The following is a 21,700-nucleotide window of genomic DNA, read 5'->3' on the forward strand; positions in this document are numbered from 1 at the left end:
CTTACTATAATTTCGTCAGTTTAATTTGAAAATGTAACATGTATTACCAGTGGCGTAGCCTGGTTTTCAGACTGGGGTATGCAACCCAGTTAATATAGTTTGAAAATGGAATTTCCCATATCTGTATCCAGCATAGCGTATATACCGAATACAATTGTATCATGTAGTATAAACACTGCATATATCTTCCTTGCTAATACAAATTTACAAGTATATTACGTATCTAGTAAAACATCGACAAATAATAGACACACTGAAAAGTGTTTTAATAAACTTAGTTTAGGACTATGCAGTAAAAGTAAAATTAATAAACTCACGTTTACTATCCTTGGAGTTTTTTTTTACTTGGTTATATAACGACGCTGTATCAACTACGAGGTTATTTAGCGTTGATGAAATTGGTAATAGTGAAATGATATTTGGCGAGATGAGGCCGAGGATTCGCCGTAGAATACCTGACATTTATCTTACGGTTGGGGAAAACCTCGGAAAAATTCCAACCAGGTAATCAGCGCAAGAGGGAATCGAACCCACGCCCGATTGCAACTCTGGATGGGCAAGCAAGCACCTTAGCTGACCGAATTACGCCGGTGGCTCTCCTTGGAGTTTCCTCGAACATTTTTAGTCGTTTTTTCAAATATTATATGGTTACAAAAATAGTTATGTTTCTTGGCTGCCTTATAAATATTATTTAAATCTTCATAGCCATTAGTATTTCAAACGGACTTTTCATTAGAAAAGAGAAGACAAGACCAGTAAAACAGTTTGTTTAAAGTCTTACAACCTCACAGCCAGGACTCACTTTCATAAATCTTTACATTAAAATGTCTTACACACTTTTTTATGTTCGTAGTGATATTCAGTACTGGTTTTGAAAGGCCTGCTTTAATTACATCTTCTTTTTCACAGAACGTTAAAGTCTGGAATTTCCTTACCTTCAATTTGTCGATTATACAACAATTTGTTTCCATATTTGATGCATGGCGACAATGAACACGAAACAATTTCCCTTTCATTCACTGCGTGACCTCTTGGATGTATATTGTCAGCGTACATATCTTGAGCCCATAAGCGCATAACACAAAGGTCTTAACCTAAATAATTTATTTCAACACTAAACAATTAAGCTTTCAAAACAGTCTTCAGTGTTCACAAATGAAAAGAGTAACATTTTGGAACAAATAACTTACTCATCATTCTTTATAAGTTACTGGAAATAATACACAAGCATGACTATACGACAATATGTATTACAACGCTATACATCCCCAGGGTCACGAGCATGCTCACTGCACGAGTTTCCTCGGGCTAACGACAGATGTCGTTGAGACATTGCGAAGTGTTTTTAAACATCAAGCGGGCCATGCCCATAGAGTTACAGTATAACTGGGAAAACTTGATCTGTCCGAAAACGATTATATGTTACAATATTATAATTCATAATTCAGAGTCACTTTGAAGGAAATTGCAGGGTATGTAACACATCTCCCACATCCATGGACGCTACGCCCCTGTGTATTACTATATATATATATATATATAATTTTTAACACACAAATGTGTCAGAGGAAGAACAACTGTTTGTATACATCTGAAGTATGATTAGTGTAATATGTTACTTACTAGACAGTGACCATCGCGAGGATGAAAAAAAAAACCAGTGAAGTGTTAAAAGATCAAATCGCTGAGCAAATGGAACTGGATCTGAACATACCACGGATTGTTGGTAGGCAGCAGCACCACAACAACCAACCATCAACAAATCCCTCGGAGTTCTGGAGAAGATCTTTAATAATTCTGTATCTGAATTCTATTATTTCTTTAGAATTACGGTTTTCTACAATACATCTGACTTTGCATTGACATATCTACATCCTTCACACATGTTATTCATGACAATAAATGAATTAAAGGAAAAGACAACTTCATTCTATAGCATTTACTATTTGAAGAGCCTAGAAGCAAAGTTGAAACTTTGGTATAGAATATGGAAGCACAAGAAATTGAGTAGTGAAGAACTAAAAGACCTTGTCATCTCTCAAGTCTTAACTGAACCTTTCTTTTCGGCCAAGAAGAAGGCTCTGCTGATTCTGCTCGCCCAGCCATGCACTACGAGTACAGTAGAGCACTCTTTCAGCAGTCTACAAAGGATCAAGACATAGCTACAAAGCACTATGGGAGAGGACCAGTTAAACGGACTGGCTATGAGACAGTACATAGAAAATTTGTTATAGTCAACTATGATTACTATATTCAAACAGTAGTTGAAAAATTTGCCATGAACCCAAGAAAATTACTTTTTCAATAATTATCAATTATTTGCAACTCTTCCATATTGTGAATTTTTCATTGTTTCACATTGTATTGTATTTGCTATTCTATTCTGTTAATAAAATAAAAATTAATTAAATATCAATTATTTCCTTATCAATATAAATGTTTCTAGTTTATTATATCTGCTTCTTTCCCTGTTAGCTCTAAAATTTTAAGCTGCCCCCCCCTTCCAATAACTTGGAAGCTGGCGACACTCCTGCAGTGAGGAAACCAGCTATAGGCTACTTGTTTTTTTGAAAGATGGGACATGACAGTTAAGCGGCCGAACTTGGAACCACATTGCTATGTTGCCAATATGGACTATCATGCTGCCAGCTGATGGAAGGTAGCAATTGATGTTAAGATGGCTGATGTTAAAACATTCATTGACAATTGACATGAAGGTAAGAAAGCAATACAAAAATCGACAGAGAATCAAAGATGAAACGTACCAATGCTAACATTGTGTGCACAATAAATGTCGCCAAGAGAGCTATTAAGCACTCGCCATGTGGGAGCGGTAAGTTTGGCAACTCAACCCTTGTTACCATAGCAACAGGTCTACCACGCTATGTGACATTCAGTTGTTTTTCCGATCGCAACGCTCCTGTCATGTCCCATCTTTCAAAAAAACAAGTATAGCTAATAGTGACATGAGTGAAAATATTCGTTAAAAAAATATGAAAACCTGATAAATAAATTATTAATCCCACTTGTGAACATGAAACTACATACATTTGCCTACAATTGGATATATTTTACATAGAGATTACATGCATTTTAAATTTTCATGTACATGTTCACTTTCTCGTGGAAAGGCCCAAGAAGGCAATACATGGTAAATGGGTCACATATTACTAACAATGACAATAGATTATTATTTTCTCTATTAACTCATATACTTGTGCAAATCATAAAAACACGCTAGTCACACATTTGTAATTTATTTTCTTACCTCTGCTCCTTTTCTTAGAGGGTTGCCTAGATCACAAGTCAATTGCAGACTGCGCACAGAAGGATTTTCTTGGCAGTGCATATACCCTTTAGCAAGATTTAATGGAAATGGTATAGTTACATTGATGCCAGCAGAATAAGCAGGTTCTCCAAAATTTGTTAAATACACTTGCATTTCCAATTTTGACTTCGATCCAATTATGAAACCTCCTGATCTGCAAAATAAAGTTTAATATGAGTGATATTCATAATTACAGAAATAGAAGAATAATTGAAATATCAAACAATTCAATCCTAAAATGTATTAATATTTTCGAATAGTATTATCGTTAAAGATTACAAGAAGATTTTCAGGGATCAGAGACGAGTCAAAATACAAAACATTTCATCACGAACTTGTAACAGCCAAAAACCATGAAGAATATTATCTCACATTAATTTATATAATTAATCAAAGCACTCTCCTTTATTCACGCAATGAATGATAATATATTATCGACCATTCCATTCTTATACTTGCAGTTACCTAACAGTCTTTTATTCCATTACATTACCTTATATCTTTCTCTCCTTTATTTTGTTCGAAATGGAACATGAACAGAACCTGAATTCAAACTAACATTGCTCTTGCTAAATAAAATAAAGTACATAATGTATTACAATAATAACTAGTGATGGAAGAGTAGATCAAGAAGTACTGAACAGGGTAAAGAAAGCAACATCAGCATACTATCAAATAAGTAATACAATAGTTGGGAAAAAAGAAATAACCACTAAGACAAAAATACAGATATATAATTCAATAATTAAACCTATAATACAACATAGTACCGAAAGCTTACCACTCTTAGATAAACATCGAAGTAAATTAACAGCAGTGGAAATGAAATATCTTAGAAGAACTGTAGGAAAGACCAGAAGAGATAGGATAAGGAATGACAGGATAAGAGAAGAAGTTAAACTGAGAAAAGCATTAACAGAGGTGATTAATGAAAGGCAATTGAAATGGTTTGGGCATGTATATCGTATGGGAGAAGAAAGGAAGGTTAAACAGGTGATGGAAATGAGAGTGGAAGGAAGAGAAGAGAAGAGGAAGACCAAGGATTAAATGGGAGGATAAAATAGAAATAATAGGCCAACAGAAAGGAAAAACAATGGTAGAGATGAAGAGAATGTGTAGAGACGGGAAAAATGGATGAAATGGATGGAGAGAGGCGAACCCGATGCTTAGCAGCAGAAGGGACTGAAGAAGAAGAACATAATGTATTATTTATAACAAAATAAAATCTTAGAGAATTTTTAAATTGCAATAATAAATAAAAGAGTGCATGAGTATGGGCTATTCCATATTATGAAATCGATCAGTAAAAAACCTCGCATTTTTTATACTATTATATTCCCTATTTATAGAAGGTGCTGAGGGGAGTGCATTTGCAAAAATATAATATCGAAAGTCAAACGGTTTTCGTATTGTTGAGCGACAAATTTAGCGTATTTTAGAAAAACAAGCCTCTTTTAGCGCTCAGAACTCTGGAATCATTTACTGTAGAACATTGAACGAGAGCTCATTTTGAAGCTGACATTTGGTAGGTTATGATAAGAAGTAATCCTTATTTTTTATTGTGTACAGAAAGACAGATAATCTGATTTTACTTACTTTTAGGCTTTTTGCTCATTTGTAAAAATGTAAAAAAATACTGAGAAAAAACCTCGCATTATCAAGAGGAATTCGGCATTGTTTGCTTAGTGGTACGGCAATAAGTTTCGAGGGCATTAAATAAATTATTTTCACACGCCTAGACTTGAACGGTGCAGTACCGCACACACTGGCCGAGAGATGATGATAAGCAAGCGTTGGGCATCATTTTACTCCTGTATTTATGAAAACTTGATAAAGCTAGCCCAGCTATGCGCTACTAGACGAAACATCACGTGTTTGTCTCCTAGCCTTGCTTGTCTCGGCTAGCTCCCGTCTCACAGTCAGCTGGTAAGTTCATGCGCGTACTATTTATTTTCTTTATTTGATATTTTCAATACTTTCTTATCAACATACCATCAGTAAAAAATTTGTGTTTATTTATACTTTCAATGCGGAATCTAACTATATATTTTTAAAATATTTTTTCCTAGGCAAAGGCGTCTTAATGAGGAAAAATCTAAATTTCTCCATTTCCATAAAAAGTAAGAAAATCTGTTTATATGTCAATATAAACTTTAATTTCTCAGCATCAAAATAAACCATGATTTTGATCATTGGGTGAAAGGGTTTCGGAGCTACAACAGTTTAAAGTTGCTAATTTTATGAAAATACGATAAATTTAAATATTTTAAATTTAAACACTATGAAGTTCTGATGCCTTAAACTTTGCACAAAGCATTGTATCACAGTTCTCTACGTACAAAAAAAAGTTTCATTGTATTTAGAAATTGTAAGGTCAATTTTCTCTATATTTCGATCAATTTGAGATGGAATAGCTCGTATGTATGATGTCCTTTCAGATAAACGCGTACTGCAAATGGAACACGCTTATCAGACAATTGGTCCTTTCAGTTACTTAAACACAGTAGCCCTACTGAAAGAACGTCATGCAACAAGCATGAAAATGTTTTCCTCGACAGAATAAATAGCCTTATTCTCACGTGTTGACAATAAATAAAAATTACAATACTTAACAAACAGATTAAGTCATTACAGAATATATCAGTTAGGTAGCATTCATTCATGATCACATACTCACAACTTATATAACGCCTTCTATAATCTGACACCTGTTTACTACCACATCCAGTATCCCATATACATACATACATACATACATAAGTGTTCTACCCACGGGCAGGTCTTGTACTGCAAATCCAGCGTTCTCCAGTCTTTCCTATTTTCTGCCTTCCTCTTAGTCTCCACATATGATCCATATATCTTAATGTCGTCTATCATCTTCTTCTCCACTGAACTTTTCTCCTGTTCACCATTCCTTCCAGTACATCCTCCAGTAGGCAGTTTCTTCTCAGCCAGTGAGCCAACCAATTCCATTTTCACTTTCTGATCAGTTTCAGCATCATTTTTTCTTCACCTACTCTTTCCAACACAACTTCATTTCTTAATCTGTCTGTCCACTTCACACACACTCCATTCTTCTCCATATCCACATTTCAAATGCTTCTATTCGTTTCTCTTCATTTCGTCGAAATGTTCATTTTCTGCCCCATATAATGCAAAGCATTTCACTTGTCTCTTCCTTAGTTCTTTTTTCCAGAGGTCCCCAGAAGATGCTCCTTTTTCTATTAAAAGCTTCCTTTGCCATTGCTATCCTCCTTTTGACTTCCTGACTGCAGCTTATGTTACTGCTTATAGTACATTCCAAGTATTTGAACCTCTTCACTTGCTCTACAGCCTCATTTAGAATTAGCAAGTTTACCTTCTTTATTTTTCTTGTAACAACCATAGTCTTCATCTTGTTTGCATTTATCTTCATTCCATATGCTCACAGCTGTCATTTAGCTCCAGTAGCATATCCCTTAGTATCGTCTCCACTTCTGCTAACAATGCCATATCATCAGCAAATTATCCCATATATGTAAAATATATCATATTAGTCTTGGCCATCATTGATCATCGTAGTCATAGATATCATCGTCTCATCATTGTCATCATCATCATCATCATCATCATCATCATCATCATCATCATCATCATCAGCAGCAGCAGCATCAGCATCAGAATCATTGTGTCTGGTATCTCATGGAGTCAGTCTCTTGAAAAAGTAATACAATACAGCAACACCATGAGGAAATTAGACTTTCTGGCATGAATAGCTTATGCTTTAGTTTACTATAGTCGCATCATGAAAAATTATTAAATAAAAAAAAATAAAAGATCAAACATGAATCCATGACTGTGTAGGTCTACTGTATTTTAAGAAAATACAGGTGGTAGAAAGTGTGTTCAATAATAAACAGTGAATTTTGGTGAGGTTTTTCTTTCCATATGATATATATTGTTACTTTTTAAATAGGTCTACTGTATATTTTAAAAATAAATTAGGGTAAAAACAAGAATTTTATACGAAACAAGGACTGCACGATGTCGTGCAGGAGTGTTTCTTGTTTAATACTGTTATAAAGGAAGTTATTGCAGTTAATAACACTAATTACTTGTCAAAAGTTAGAATTGGAATATATCAGTCCCCTAACTGCCCATTGTGCAACTCAAACCAAGAAATGGATTCGGAACACCTCAAAATCTGTTCTTCAGTGGCTGACCATGATAATATCTTTGAAAAATATTGAAGTGCAAGAGGTCAAATGACTTTATTGTCAAACGCTTGGCATTAGAAAACAACTTGTCAAAAGTTGATTTAACTTCACATGGTACACCCTGAATAACGCAATATTTATGGCAATAAAATCTATTACGACGAAGTGAAAAGAAGCGAATAGAAGCATTTGAAATGTGGATATCGAGAAGAATGGAATGTGTGAAGTGGACAGACAGAATAAGAAATGAAGCTGTGTTGGAAAGAGTGGGTGAAGAAATAATGATGCTGAAACTGATCATGAAGAGGAAAAGGAATTGGTTGGGTCACTGACTGAGAAGAAACTGCCTACTGAAGGATGCACTGGAAAGAATGGTAAACAGGAGAAGAGTTTGGGGCAGAAGAAAATATCAGATGATAGACGACATTAAGATATATGGATCATATGAGGGGACAAAGAGGAAGGCAAAAAAAATAGGAAAGCTTTGTTTGCAGTGGAAGACCTGCCCTTGGGCAGAACACTAAATGAATGAATGAATGAATGAATCTATTAATGTGGCAGCTAACCTCATAGAACAGTGAAAAGTGTGGAAATATTCTGTCATGAACACACCTGACTGGCCAATTAAGATTGAGAAATATTGTACTGTACTGAGAGATCTTATTCTAACTTCTACGTTGAGATTTAGTTATTTTTAATCAATGAAATATAAATTTGATTTATTCTGCCTTCCCTTTTGTGTTGATCAGGCAACTGTGCCAGCATATTAGAACTTGGTTGGTAGATATAACCAACAATACTCAACTAGAACAAGCCTATAGAGATATTGATTTAATGCTATTTTATAAATTTCTAAGTTTGCGGAAAAAAACTGTATATCTATGTTTGACAGCATGTAAAAGTTCAATTGTTTTTTTTTTTCCTGTGATGAAAATTAATAAGACCAGTTTAAGGAACAGAGTAGACAGACAGGTGGTGTTTAAGTTCAATTGAGAGGCTTACAATAAACTAACAACATTATCTACCTCTGACATTAAGTCATATTATTTACAAGGAAACAAGAAAAACCAATGGGTCTGGACCTTCAAATACACTTAAGAAATCTATTACATTTTAATTGAAAGAGATAAATATAATTTTCAATTTTTATTACATTAACAACATTTATAATGACTTTTCTTTATTTTTCTATAATATTTTTTGTTTACTGACTATAACAGGAAGATTTTATTCTGCAGAATTTAGTTATGTTTTGTAAATCAATATAACTATTATCACAAATTATTTTCAATTCTTTCAATAAATTTATAAATAACCCAAACATCCCTTGTGAACATCACGACACTACTTGATACATGTTTGCTGTTGGATCTAGAACACAACTCTACCACCCAGTGGCAGATAATGGGTTTGAAAGTTGAGGAGGCCAAGACATAACTGATGAGAGGTTGCATTTTATGCATTAAAAATATAGGGCCTGTAACATACCTCACTACCATTGTATAGGCCTACTTGTACAGCAAATTCACTCGACAATCCTACTCCTTCACAAACCGATTAATTAGGTCACAAGATACTGAGCAACTACTACTAGAAGAAACTAGAGACAAATTTGTATTTATTTCTAAACTATCAATATATTTAATATTCTGCACAAATAATTATAAAGTAACACAAAAGAAAAAAAATAACAGGAACAGCCGCAAAGAAGAGAAAAATTCTACCGGCATAAACAAAACTTTTACGCAAGGAGAGAAAATTAAAAATATATGCTATTTTCTAAAACCTAGAAGGAAGAGTCAGAGAGAAAGAAAGAGCTTGCTAATACAGCCGAACATAGCCGAAACCAGCTGACTAGCAGTACATTTGCCAGCAGCTAACCACAAATTAAGTAGGTTTTCTCCAAGTGTCCTTCTCTAAGAGGGTTCTACTTAGGTTTAAACACTCCATTAATCAGCTATCTTATTGTTTGAACTGCTGTTGTCATCGTTACTGGGGAGGAGAATCATATAGTTACCTCCACTGTCCCGCTTTCTCACATACACTGCAGACTGCTCGATGTCAATTGTACAGGTTACATGCTATCTTTTTTTTTGGTACGAATTATTTGTACTATCCATAATGAGCGGGCATAAACAGCTGAATGTGGTCAGCTGACGTAACTTACTTCTTACTCGTACTGAATAGTAAAATGAATGTAAAAGGAAACATGTCCGTCATTTGCTATGTATGACTTGTATCTGATCTTAATTCAGCTGGAATTAATGCTGTCATATTGTATTCTGATTGGTAAAATATTAGGGGAGGCACAGCCTCCCTTGCCTCCCCTGGAAATCCACTGCTGCTAGCACCTAGATGTTTCAAGGACTTTTTGCATGCTCAAAGCGTGATATCGCTGATCAACAGTCTGTATTACCTAATAGCCTAGAGAGATATAAATGCAATGATTCTATTCTGACACTTGAAGGCAAATTAGTAATTTTCTGTAAACTGAAAGATTTTTTATAGCTTCCCAGAACTTTCTTAGAGTTTTACTTTGTCGGATTATTTTAATTATTTTGCAAAGTAGTAATCCGGAAAATTTTGGCTTATTAAACACGTTCATACTTACATTAAACCTGGAAAGCTGGTTTGCAGTTGTAAATCGGATTCACAGATGTTGTCATTACCACAACCTGTTGTAATAGGTACATTTATCGATACTTTGTTGATGGATTGTTTTTCATTCACAACAGGAATAAATTTTCTGAATTCGTCTTTTGCTGAAAAAATAATGACATATTTAAGTTCCTCTTCTCTAAATAGGTATTGTTACTTCTCTTTCTCCTAATAAGTTTCCAAGAAATTTAGTCTGCTATGATGAAGTGCCTCTTTTAGGTTCTATTAAATTCCCTGGAAAGTACAAAAGTTCCTTACATAATAATAGCGATGCTAATGATGATAATAATCCTGAAAACGCCTATGTGACAGATATTAATTGTTGCAATGTTTCTACTCTTTCAGGTCGAAAATAAATTAAGCCTGTACGAAAATTTTAATTGCAATTGTGAACTTGGGAACCATATAGGGTCCTACAGCAAAACTGAAAATTCAGTACATTTTGAATGAAAAAAAGCTGCCATTTACTTTGTGTATTAATAGTTCAAACATTCAACAAATATTTGGTAAGATACAAAGGCTTGATATTACATTCAAAATAAGAAAAACACTTCTCTATACAATGGTCTATTTGCAGACAAGTGTTGCACTTTCATGTAAAGACAATTGTTACACAGAATACAATGATACACTAAATAGAAGCTAAAACGGCGTCTTTTCCCAAAATATGGATTAAGTAATAGTTATTTTATAATCAGTATAAAAGTTTAACACTTATTTTTTGTACATAATATCAGTAATGAATGTTGATATCGGTAACTCCAACCCAATCTCACCATAAGTGAAGAACGATCATAAATCTGTAAACGTTAATAACAGTATTACTGTTAGGAAGCAGTCATGCAAGAAGTATTGCCTCATCTTTAAAGCCAAAACTAGGTGATGAGTTCGAGGTGTCTAGTATATATAAGCCTCAGGCCCGTTACACAGGGAAGTAGAGCTCAACTCTCCATTCTACACATACATATTGACCATTCTTACACAACAACTCAGATGTCAGTTCATGTCCGTTGTTCGAAATGAATGTACTGGGTCATTCTATATAAAATTTTAAGTTTTGTAACGTCAAGTTCTGGATTTTTCCAATATTCTAGTAAACGAATGTCATAATAATAAATAGTTAAATGGCCTAATATGAACCTCGTATCATCAATGGTTGAAAGGTAATGAAGGGTGAAATATTCGGGGAGTTGATATGTAGACTATTGCTAAAAATATTATTAAAATGACATGCTTCATTGTATCAACGTAAAAATTGTCCCAATACAATGGTGACTATATATTTTTACACTTACTTTTGAGTTATTATCGATTTTTACTTCGAGTATGTATTAAAACTTACAGTAAAATAAAGAAATGTTAATATTTTCAAATCGAATATTTTTTTATTCTATGTTATATTTTTTACGGTGAGACAAACAATTTTCTTATCGATTTCAAAAAAAATTATGATGTCATTTCTAAAACTTTGGGAAATATTAAATAGACTAGAATTGGAAATCTTGCTGTTAAGGTTCATAGTCGCATGCAATGTATTACGTCACGTGCTCATATCAGAGATCCACACGCATGCTTAGGCTCGGCGCACACAGGAAGAGACCGACTCGAGGATTAAGTTAGATAGGTAGGCAGGCACATAGGAAGAGACGCTTGTCTCAGGCTCTCAGAGACTGTCTGAGAGAAAACAATGAAGGTGCCTGGAATTATGTCTCGTCTCGAGGAAACTGGAGACAGTCCAGTGTCTGCATGCGCATACTTCTGCTTTCATTATTTCGTATTATAATTATCAGCGTTGTCGAGCATTGGGAGGAGATTCAGATTAATTTGAATTCAGTGTCTTTGTCTTGTACTACAGTGGAATTAGATACAAACTTGTTATTCTGCTTCAGACAAGACCTGCAATATACAATTATTTGAGTTTAAATTAAAAGAACATGCTAAAAGAGATACTACTGACTGGCTTTGGGAAGAAATAGCTCAGGAAATGAATGCTTCAGGTATACAGTAACATTATTATTGCTACTATTATAGTATTATCATTATATTTTTAAAATTAACAATTAAAAGACTGTCTAAACACAAATAACATAAACAATTAATGGCATAGAATGACAAAATATAAATGTATCGTGTTTAATAGTATATGTAATTATACTCATTCCAAAAGAGCTGTTCTATTTTGCCATTATTGCTGTTGAAGTGAATACTGCATGTTCACGATATTATGGCGAACTAATCGCTACGTAAGTTCTGCAATAAAAACCAATAAATATAAATTCTTCAAGAACCACCGAGATCATGACATCAATTTCAAGTTTATATTTGGAAGTTAAGGAAGTCCACATATTTGTTACGAACAGTGTATGTCGTATTAGAACCTCGCTGCAGATTCGAAACTACTCCTTCTTCGAGATCTTCCTGTGTGCGGCCAGCCTTAGCGATCGATATGACTGCCAGATGTTACGACATCTGCTCTAATAGCTTTCACGTGGAGATTTGTTTTCTTGGACTGTGTTAATCTCAGCGCAACTTTTCCACTTCAGTTTAGAGGGTGATTTTGTTCTGTTCTGTCATTGTAAGTTGTAAGTGTTCAATATCCCTGAATTAAAGACGAAAAGTTGGAGTCATCTGTGGTGTTGAAACCCTTTCGGACTTGAAAAACATTCGTCACAAGTCTGTAAAAGAAAAGTGGCAAGTGGCATGTGTAAAAAGGTCCGCATTTAGTGGTAGGTGATGCTATTTGCGAATACTGTCGCCATAAAATTTAAAAAATTGAAATAATTAGTGAAGCTACTGGGACTGAATTGTATGAATGGTCAAAATGCAATATACAGGGAATCATTGTGTCATTCACATCCATTGAAGAACATGAAGAAGTAGTTACAAATCTAAATCCTCAAAGATTTGCCGGCCTGAAGATTGTTCCCGGAACAAGAAGTGTTCACTGTGTGGTTCCAGTTAATGGAAAGTTAGCAATAAAACCCTATTCTGCTTCACCAGAAGTACCGAAACTAGTTGAAATCAGATGTGTGACGCGCACTGGTCGTCAACGCGGAGACGTTTCTCGCAGTGACCAGCAGCAGTGATGGCGCATGGCGCAGCAGCATAGATCACCCTTTATGCGGTGAGTTGTTTTAATTTATAACTTCCTTACGTTTGAAGACCCCATTATGAAAATTTGACAGCCTAATGAAACTGCTCTGTAAATTATCATATTTTTTTTTAATGTGAATTGAAGTATTCGATTTAATGTAATGGCATTTTCTAAAATGTATTTTTTAATTTCTTTAAACACAAATTTCCGAGCTGCATTGAATTATAGTATCTTAATAACCTCTTTTTAAGCTATCTAAAGATACTTTAAAAAAATTTTTGTAATTATTCTTATGGTCAGAAAACACATTGAAAATATGCCTATGTGCTCAAATCAAATTATTTTAACTGTCCATAACATTTAAACGGTAGGTGCCGCAAACATAATTTTGTACATGATTAATATATATAACATAAAGAGTTGAATGTGCAATTTTTAACAAATTTGGAGATATCAATGTTTTGCGTCATACTGTTTTGCATGGAATTACCCTACTACAAACCAAAGTGATAGCTGCTTATTTTATCTCCCAGAGATGAAAAAACGTAAGAAAAAGTACAATTATGGATACTTTTTACAGTTGTTCATTGATTAATGAAAGGCACTTTTACAACTCTTTGTGCAGTTGAAAACAAGTTTTTTAATTACTTTCGTATTTTTATCAAAACATTCGATAAACTAATCGTGAAGATTGAATCCAAATTACAGTTGTGTGACTTATACAAGATTTCTGGATCTCCAACAGAATGACTGGCTGTGATGATGATGATGATGATGATGATGATAATAATAGCAATAACAACAATAACAATAACTACAACAATAATAATAATTTATTTTATTTTATTTATTTATTTCGAATATTAATGTGCAAAACAACAGCACAAAGCCAATTACAGTTTAGCACAAAATAAAAGACAAAACAACACAGAACAAATGATTATGAGAATGAATGACAGAAAATGGCAGTGAGATGAAATACAATCAATCAACATTAATCATTCACCAAATGCAACAAAATAAATGGCAATATCTAACAAATAATAAAAGATACTAAATAACAAGTAAGGATATATCATGCATAAGTAAAATCAAATCAGATCTTGCAAATTAGCACTTTTAATACACCTGGCTATTGGAGAAAGGGATTTAAATAATTTAGTGAAGAAAATTCTTTAACCACGAAAACCTTTCATGGGAATTCTAAGGTAGGTGTTATGTATAAAAGAATCACAATCAATGACACCATTAATAGCATTATTAAAGAAAGTGTAATCAATATCCTGACGTCTCGAATACAGACTGGTACATTTAAAATATTTACTAGATAGTTCATAATTTAAAGAAGAGTAATTGGGTACAAATCTGAGCGCACAAAGAGAAATGAATTTGGATATTTTCTAGTTTAGCCGAATCAGTAGAAGAATAGAGTTCCACGCAACCAATGCATATTCTAATTTAGACCTCATTAAAGCATAATATAATGTAAGTAGTGTGTCAGGAGAGGAAAATGAATAAGTAATAGACCTAACGAGACCAATCATTCTTAGTGAATCATTAAATAAATTATCAACATGGTCATGAAAGTACAATTTAGAATCAAGATATATACCGAGATCCTTTATACAGTCCTTACTGATTATGGCGGCATTCGATAGCGAATAGTTGAACTTTAATGTAGTTGTCTTCCTAGAGAAAGAGATAACGCATGTTTTAGAAATATTAATTTTCATACCGTTATAATCAGACCAACGTTGAATGGCATGTATATCATTTTGAAGTAAATAACAATCAGCAAGACTACTAATTTTCCTAAATATTTTTAAATCATCGGCAAAGAGAAGATAATGGGAAGAGATGGGCTTACAAATGTCATCGATAAAAAGCAAGAATAATAACGGACCTAAGGTGGAACCCTGTGGAACACCACAAAGAGTAGTGAAAGGATCAGAGAGAGAGAGTTTCCCAACCGAACATAAGATTATCTGTTGGTTAAATAATTTTCAAACCAGCTAAGATAATTAATGGAAAGTCCAAACTCATCTAATTTACTTATTAAGATTTGATGAGGAACAACATCAAATGCTTTACTGAAATCAGAATAAATGGCATCAATTTGACCTTGGGATTCAACTGTAGACATAATAAGATTGAGATAATTGACCAAATTCGTCATTGTAGATTTGCTTTTAGTAAAGCCATGTTGAGCAGGATTTAATTTAGATTTAACATAAAATGAAACATGTTTGTGAATAATTTTTTTAAAATTTTTTAAAAGTTATTTAGTATTGAAATAGGTCTGTAATTATTAAAAGTATGTTTATTACCATTCTTAAATATCGGAATGACAGACGCTTCCTTCCATAAAGAAGGATAAATACCCGTTCTAAGGCTAAGATTAAAAATAAAAGTTAATAGAGGAATAAGAATTTGAGAACAACCTTTAATCATGAAATTAGGTATGCCATCAGTTCCCATAGATTTATTGGGCTTAAGCCTCCTAATGGCATTCAAGACATCTTCACACACAATAACCGGTAAACATCAGCAGTCAGTAGTGATGGAATCACTAACATATAGATGACTGAGCTTTTTTTGTACCGATTTAAATTGATCAGCAAAATCATTTGCGATCGCAGTTTGATCAGTGATGTGCTCCCCATCAATAATTAACTCAGTAGGCAGGATTTAGATTTACGAAATGATTCTACATACTTCCAAAATTTCTTAGGCTCATTTTTCAAATTTCTATCGATAAATTGGAGCCAAAATAATTTATCAGATTTTATCTTATTTTTTACTTGTTTTCGAAGGGAAGAAAAGATAAGATAATGATAATCAGATTTGGATTTCTTAAAATTCTTGTGAGCTTTATTTTTTTTTCTTTATGAGTAAACGAAGCGAGTTTGAAAACCACTTGTTATCCCACTTCTGACACCAATTTTTGTTAAGCCCATCTCACCTGGTGGATGGCGTGGTCGGTACCCCGGGCGGGAAATGGATAACGAAACATAAAAAGTGTTGGTGAGGAGACGCAGCAGTTAGTGGAGATTGACGGAGAGCGTACATCGAGTCTATTTTTTTGGTCACAGAAGAAATGGTAGCGGTGATGGCATCGGCAGAGGGAAATGAAATACCTTGTAAGTAGTTTTGTTGTACATTTGTAAATATATAATAAATCAGGTAGAGTTTACAAGATTGTAATCATTTCAGACTAAGTAGTAATCATGTAGTTTTCCTATAGTATCCTGAGAACTCCAGCTCTTCCAGTAAAATCGTTTTCCATTGTTGTGTACAATGGTGGTGTCAGAAATCCTGATGAGAAAGAGCAGAAGTCGAACGCAGTAGCCATCCGGCTAGCAAACAGTGCGACCTAAGTGACGGTCGCACAACAAAAATGGTTATAATATAATAATAATAATAATAATAATAATAATAATAATAATAATAATAATAATAATAATATGTGGCACTACAGACCTTTAATGGCCCAGACTGACCAGCCGGTTGCTGTCTCAAGTCCACATGCCAAAGCAGAGGTGGACGATCATCCAACCAGAACGGAGGTATTGTGTGGTTAGTATGATGATCCCCCTCAGCCTTTATAGCTGGCTTTCATAAGCGGATTTCGCTACCTATACAGTTAATACTTTATTATACCTTATTAACCTTGAAGCCTTCCTCTTTGCATTTGGGGAGCTACAAATGCATCACGGCGCTCATTCCGTCAGACCCCTATTACTTAAAATATACATTTTTTATTCGTCAATAATAAATTTGATGACTACCTTCACGTCCAAGAAACTGTTTCTTAAGCCAATATATTTAATTGTGCAAAAGCCTGTTTTCCAAATATTATTGAAGAGATGGAGAATTTCTTGCCTAATTTTATTAGAGGAATTTAATAAAATGCTGTTATGGATTTCATAATGTGTGTACACAGCCCTGCAGTATAAATTGACTACACCCACCTCTGGCTACTAGCAACAGGCATCTATAATGAACACTGATCAAAATACCCCTCATTTCTCGTGAAAAACAACAACTGAATAGGCTACAGTGGACTATAGTGGACTTTATGTTGTCAGCAAATAGCTGGATATATTAAGAAGATTGATTGATATTTAATTGTGCAATTATTTGTTTAATTTAGAAATATAATATAATATAAACAACATAAAATCTATAAATATATTTAAATAATACAAGCGACATTGAAATTATAATAGGCCTAATAACAACAAAAAACACACAATGTGTAACTATTAATGTCAGAAATAATCAAGAAAATACACCAAAAAAAGAAGGTACAGAAAGTAGTGTCTAATCTGCAGTCATGGAAATGCAGTATTCGAAGTAGACATCCTCCACATAATTATAACATCAAGTGAAATTGGTCTTTCACGAAGAGTGATATAACAGAGGTCTAATAGTTTTAAAAAATATAATTTTAATTCATATAATTTATTTAATGTCAATTGTTATCCAATTATAAATTAAAAGAGAACAATTGTTTTCAAAGATTAAATGTTTTATGTAGGAGAGAGAGAGAGAGAGAAAAAAAAAGTACTGTAATGAATAAAATAGTGTGACAAAGTTCTATCAGCACTTAGAACCTTGTCTCACTCTGAAAACTCATTATAGAAGAACATAGTTGTAACTGCAAAATTAAATATTTTAAATTCAATGAATAAGTGGTCAAATTAGGATATGAAAGTATGTAATTAAAAGTTCAGTGCTTTAAGATGCCATACATAACATTTCATAAATATAGGAAATTAAATGTTCATTTTATATTAAACTAGCCATACACGTGCACTCCGCTGCACCTGTTAGAAATAAATATAAAATAATTACATAATTAAAATAGGACGTTTGATCCAGGGAACATCCGTGTTTGTTAGAAGGATAAATCTTTTAATATGTTACTTAATTGAAACTGTATTTAAATAATTAAAATGCAATCATTTTGGTCCAGAGAGCACTCATTTGGTGCAATGACAATTAGTTTAACATGTTTCTTATTTGTTATTACATGAAACCATAGTTTAATGAAGATTTACATATCATTTAGTTTTAATGTGTAAACTTTATTTTACTTGCTATATGTTTCCATTGAATTATGGTAATAACTTAATTTTAACCATTGTTTTTTACGTCTTCAGCAAATGGTGATTGGCCCACTATGGTTCTGAACCCTTCAAATAACTTAAATAGTGATACAGCATAAACAGTGATATGTAATTATATTTCTTTCTTTCGAAAATGTAAGAATTCACGATCTCCTATGTACCATTGCCATGGAATGAATAAATGTGTTTTTTCTTCCTACTCAAAAATTTTATATTTTGCACATAGGAATTACTGCAGGAACAACAATGCTACAAATTGAGGCGGCGGTGAAAATGTATTGTATTGTTATTTTAAAAGTCTATCAGTCCTATCAAAATTTAGCATAGAATAAAACTTATCGGAAATCATTTTTAAACAAACTTTTGTTATGTAATATTTTTCACAAAAAAGCAATAATAAGCGAGATATTTCGATTTAATTCAGGCCCCGTTAAATGAAGTATTTTGAATGCCATATAGCCTAAAATCTAAATTACAACGAACTCAATTTATATTTCAATTTTCATCAAAATCCGTTCAGTCATTATCGCGTGAAAAGGTAACAAACATCCAGACAGACAGACAGGCATAAAAAAAATTAAAAAAAGCGATTTTCGGTCTCAGGATGAATAATTATACATGTTAACACCAATTATTTTTGGAAAAGCGAAAATTACCAGAAAATTTTCGGTTACATATTTATTATTAGTATATATTATATTATATTATATTATATAAAAAGTGCGTTGATAACGGATGTACTTCGATAAGTAAGTTTTTAATTTGTTGTTTCTTTGCATTGCATTTAATGCATATAGCCTATTTTATGTATTTTAACACGATTCAATTGGGCATAGTTAAAATTTGAATTATAAAATAATGGACTGCTAAGCTAACGTACTATTATTGCATACTAAATCAATACACTCTCGTTGTTCGTTAATTCTCTGAGATTAAAATGAGTGTGTACATAAATATTATTTTAAGAAATACAGAAAACGAATGTACAAAATAGCCTATCAAATTTTCTGTGCATAAGAAGCTATTTTAATCTTGCCTGTCCTCGATTTACTAAGAAGTTACTGTAATAACATTATAGCATTATGTCCATCTAGAGAAACTACACTTTCCAATGGTGAAATAATAATTAATTATACAAATCGGTTAATTTAGCTTCCTATATTACTTCATACAAACACAGAAACATTCTCTGTAGGCTATGTTTGATAGCTTTCGATTGTTGCTGTCCAAGGCCCCTTATACACGAAGTCATTTGTTATTTCATTGCACCGTCTTAGATGGCATTATTTTAATTTTAAAACTCATTTATCTCATTAAATATCAGTCCTATCAAAATTTTGTAAAGAATAAAACTTATCGGAAATCATTTTTAAAGAAACTTTTGTTATGTAACATTTTTTTACAAAAAATCAATAATATGCGAGATATTTCGATTTATTTAATTCAGGCCCCCTTATAACCCCCCTTTTAAATAAAGTATTTTGAATGCCATATAGCCTAAAATCTAAGTTACAACGAACTTAATTTATATTCCAATTTTCATATAAATCGGTTCAGCCATTATCGCGTGAAAAGGTAACAAACATACAGACAGACATACAAACAAAAATTTCAAAAATGCGATTTTCGGTTTCAGGGTGGTTAGTTATATATGTTAGGACCAATTATTTTTGGAAAATCGAAAATTACCAGAAAAATTTCGGCTACTGATTTATTATTAGTATAGATTGAAACTTTAAAGCTCTCTATCTCAAAAGCATGGAAAAAGCAGTTAAAACCTTGTCAAACCAAGGCCACGATATGATAACGAAGAATTACTGCTTGGAAATATCATATGTACTTCGGTACATTGCAATAATATGATTTGTGTATATAATCACTTAGTGATTTAAGACAGCGCTCATTCCATCAGATCCAGGCCACTTAGTCACTTGTAATGAGTGCACCTCTGCACATTAGTGTGTTGGACATTGTGCCACTGTCACACATCTGTGACACAGTGCATGAGGGTTGGCCATTAAAGGGGAACTAAGAGGTGGAGCTTAAACTGAGAGGATTCAATGCACCATTGGAATTGGAATCTGGTGTGGTTTAGTGGATAGAGCATCAGCACATAGAGCTGAAAATCCGGGTTTGAATCCTGGTACCGGAGAGAATTTTTCTCCGCTCCACCGATCCTTCATCATATAACCCGATAAGTTGATGACTGATATAACAATAAAATAAACATGTCTACCATGGCCACTAAATTCTTTGAAAACTCTAATACTTCTTTTCACAATTTTCAAGATCCCACTAGCAAGAAACTGGAAGTAATTCTGCGTAATGTTCCATTTTCGCTCTCATATAAAGAAGTACTACTTCAAGAACTAATATACTAATAGATGCTAAACTACAAATCACAAGAGTTACTAGACTATTATATAAGGATAATAACCCATGTCTCTGTGTGCTGTTGAACTCGAAAATATAGAAAATGCCACACGAATTTTTTAATTAATGCACATACAGTATGCCATCATAACAGTAGAACACTGTCGTAAAACCAATATGTAGGCTACATACAATGTACACATTGTCAATGTTTTGGGTACACCAAGAACTTCTGTCACCTTCCTCCTCGTTCTATGAAGTACCAGTTAAGGTAAGTGTTCACCACATCGTATCGCACTCATCGGACGAATCACACGGATCGGAAAAAGACTATCTTTGCTGTAATTGTTATGTAACCGCGTTCACTACATCTTATCGCATGCATCGCCTCTCGGCAAATCCATCCACGTTTCTCGGATGAGCAACTTCTCCGATGCGTGCGACCATGGCCTTCTTTAATAAATCAATTTTAATTGGTCAACTGTTACTATTATGTTGTGCCATGTTCAGTGTCGCGCCAAAATGGCAGATGGAAAACTTATTTCGCTTGTAGAAAATTGCGAAGAATTATATAATTTGAGGCGTTTCCATTACAGTAATCAAGTCATTTCTTACATATATATTATGTAACCAATATTTCTTTAGTTTCTTCCTCTTCAATTAAGACGCATGAAGCAATTACAAATTCTTATTCGCTAACAGTCATAATTAATAGACCTAACCTCAACTCCTCTGTTTTCAACAATGTGAATATCGTATGACGTCATGTTTTAAACAGCTGATAGGGGAATCCGATGAGGCGATGAGATGGAGCCGTTACAGTGAACACACTGCACTTAAAATATCCTTTGCATGCGATTCGTACGAGGAGTGCGATACAATGTAGTGAACGCTTACCTTTAGATCAGCACTATTCAAT

General features: G+C 33.4%; 1 protein-coding gene across 14 annotated transcripts in view; it reads right to left on the minus strand.

The window, feature by feature from the left end:
• The window catches only part of LOC138700172 (integrin alpha-PS3-like), a 268,831-nt gene that overhangs the window by 81,386 nt on the left and 165,745 nt on the right, over positions 1-21,700 (minus strand). For all 14 annotated transcript variants that reach the window (XM_069826588.1, XM_069826584.1, XM_069826587.1 and 11 more), the window contains 2 exons: positions 10,136-10,286; positions 3,269-3,482 (listed from right to left, as the gene is read on the minus strand). In XM_069826588.1, the coding sequence (XP_069682689.1) occupies positions 3,269-3,482; positions 10,136-10,286 (365 nt within the window). The remainder of the gene's footprint in view (positions 1-3,268; positions 3,483-10,135; positions 10,287-21,700) is intronic.

This window comes from Periplaneta americana, chromosome 5 (assembly GCF_040183065.1).
Source record: "Periplaneta americana isolate PAMFEO1 chromosome 5, P.americana_PAMFEO1_priV1, whole genome shotgun sequence".
Taxonomy (NCBI): Eukaryota; Metazoa; Arthropoda; class Insecta; order Blattodea; family Blattidae; genus Periplaneta; species Periplaneta americana.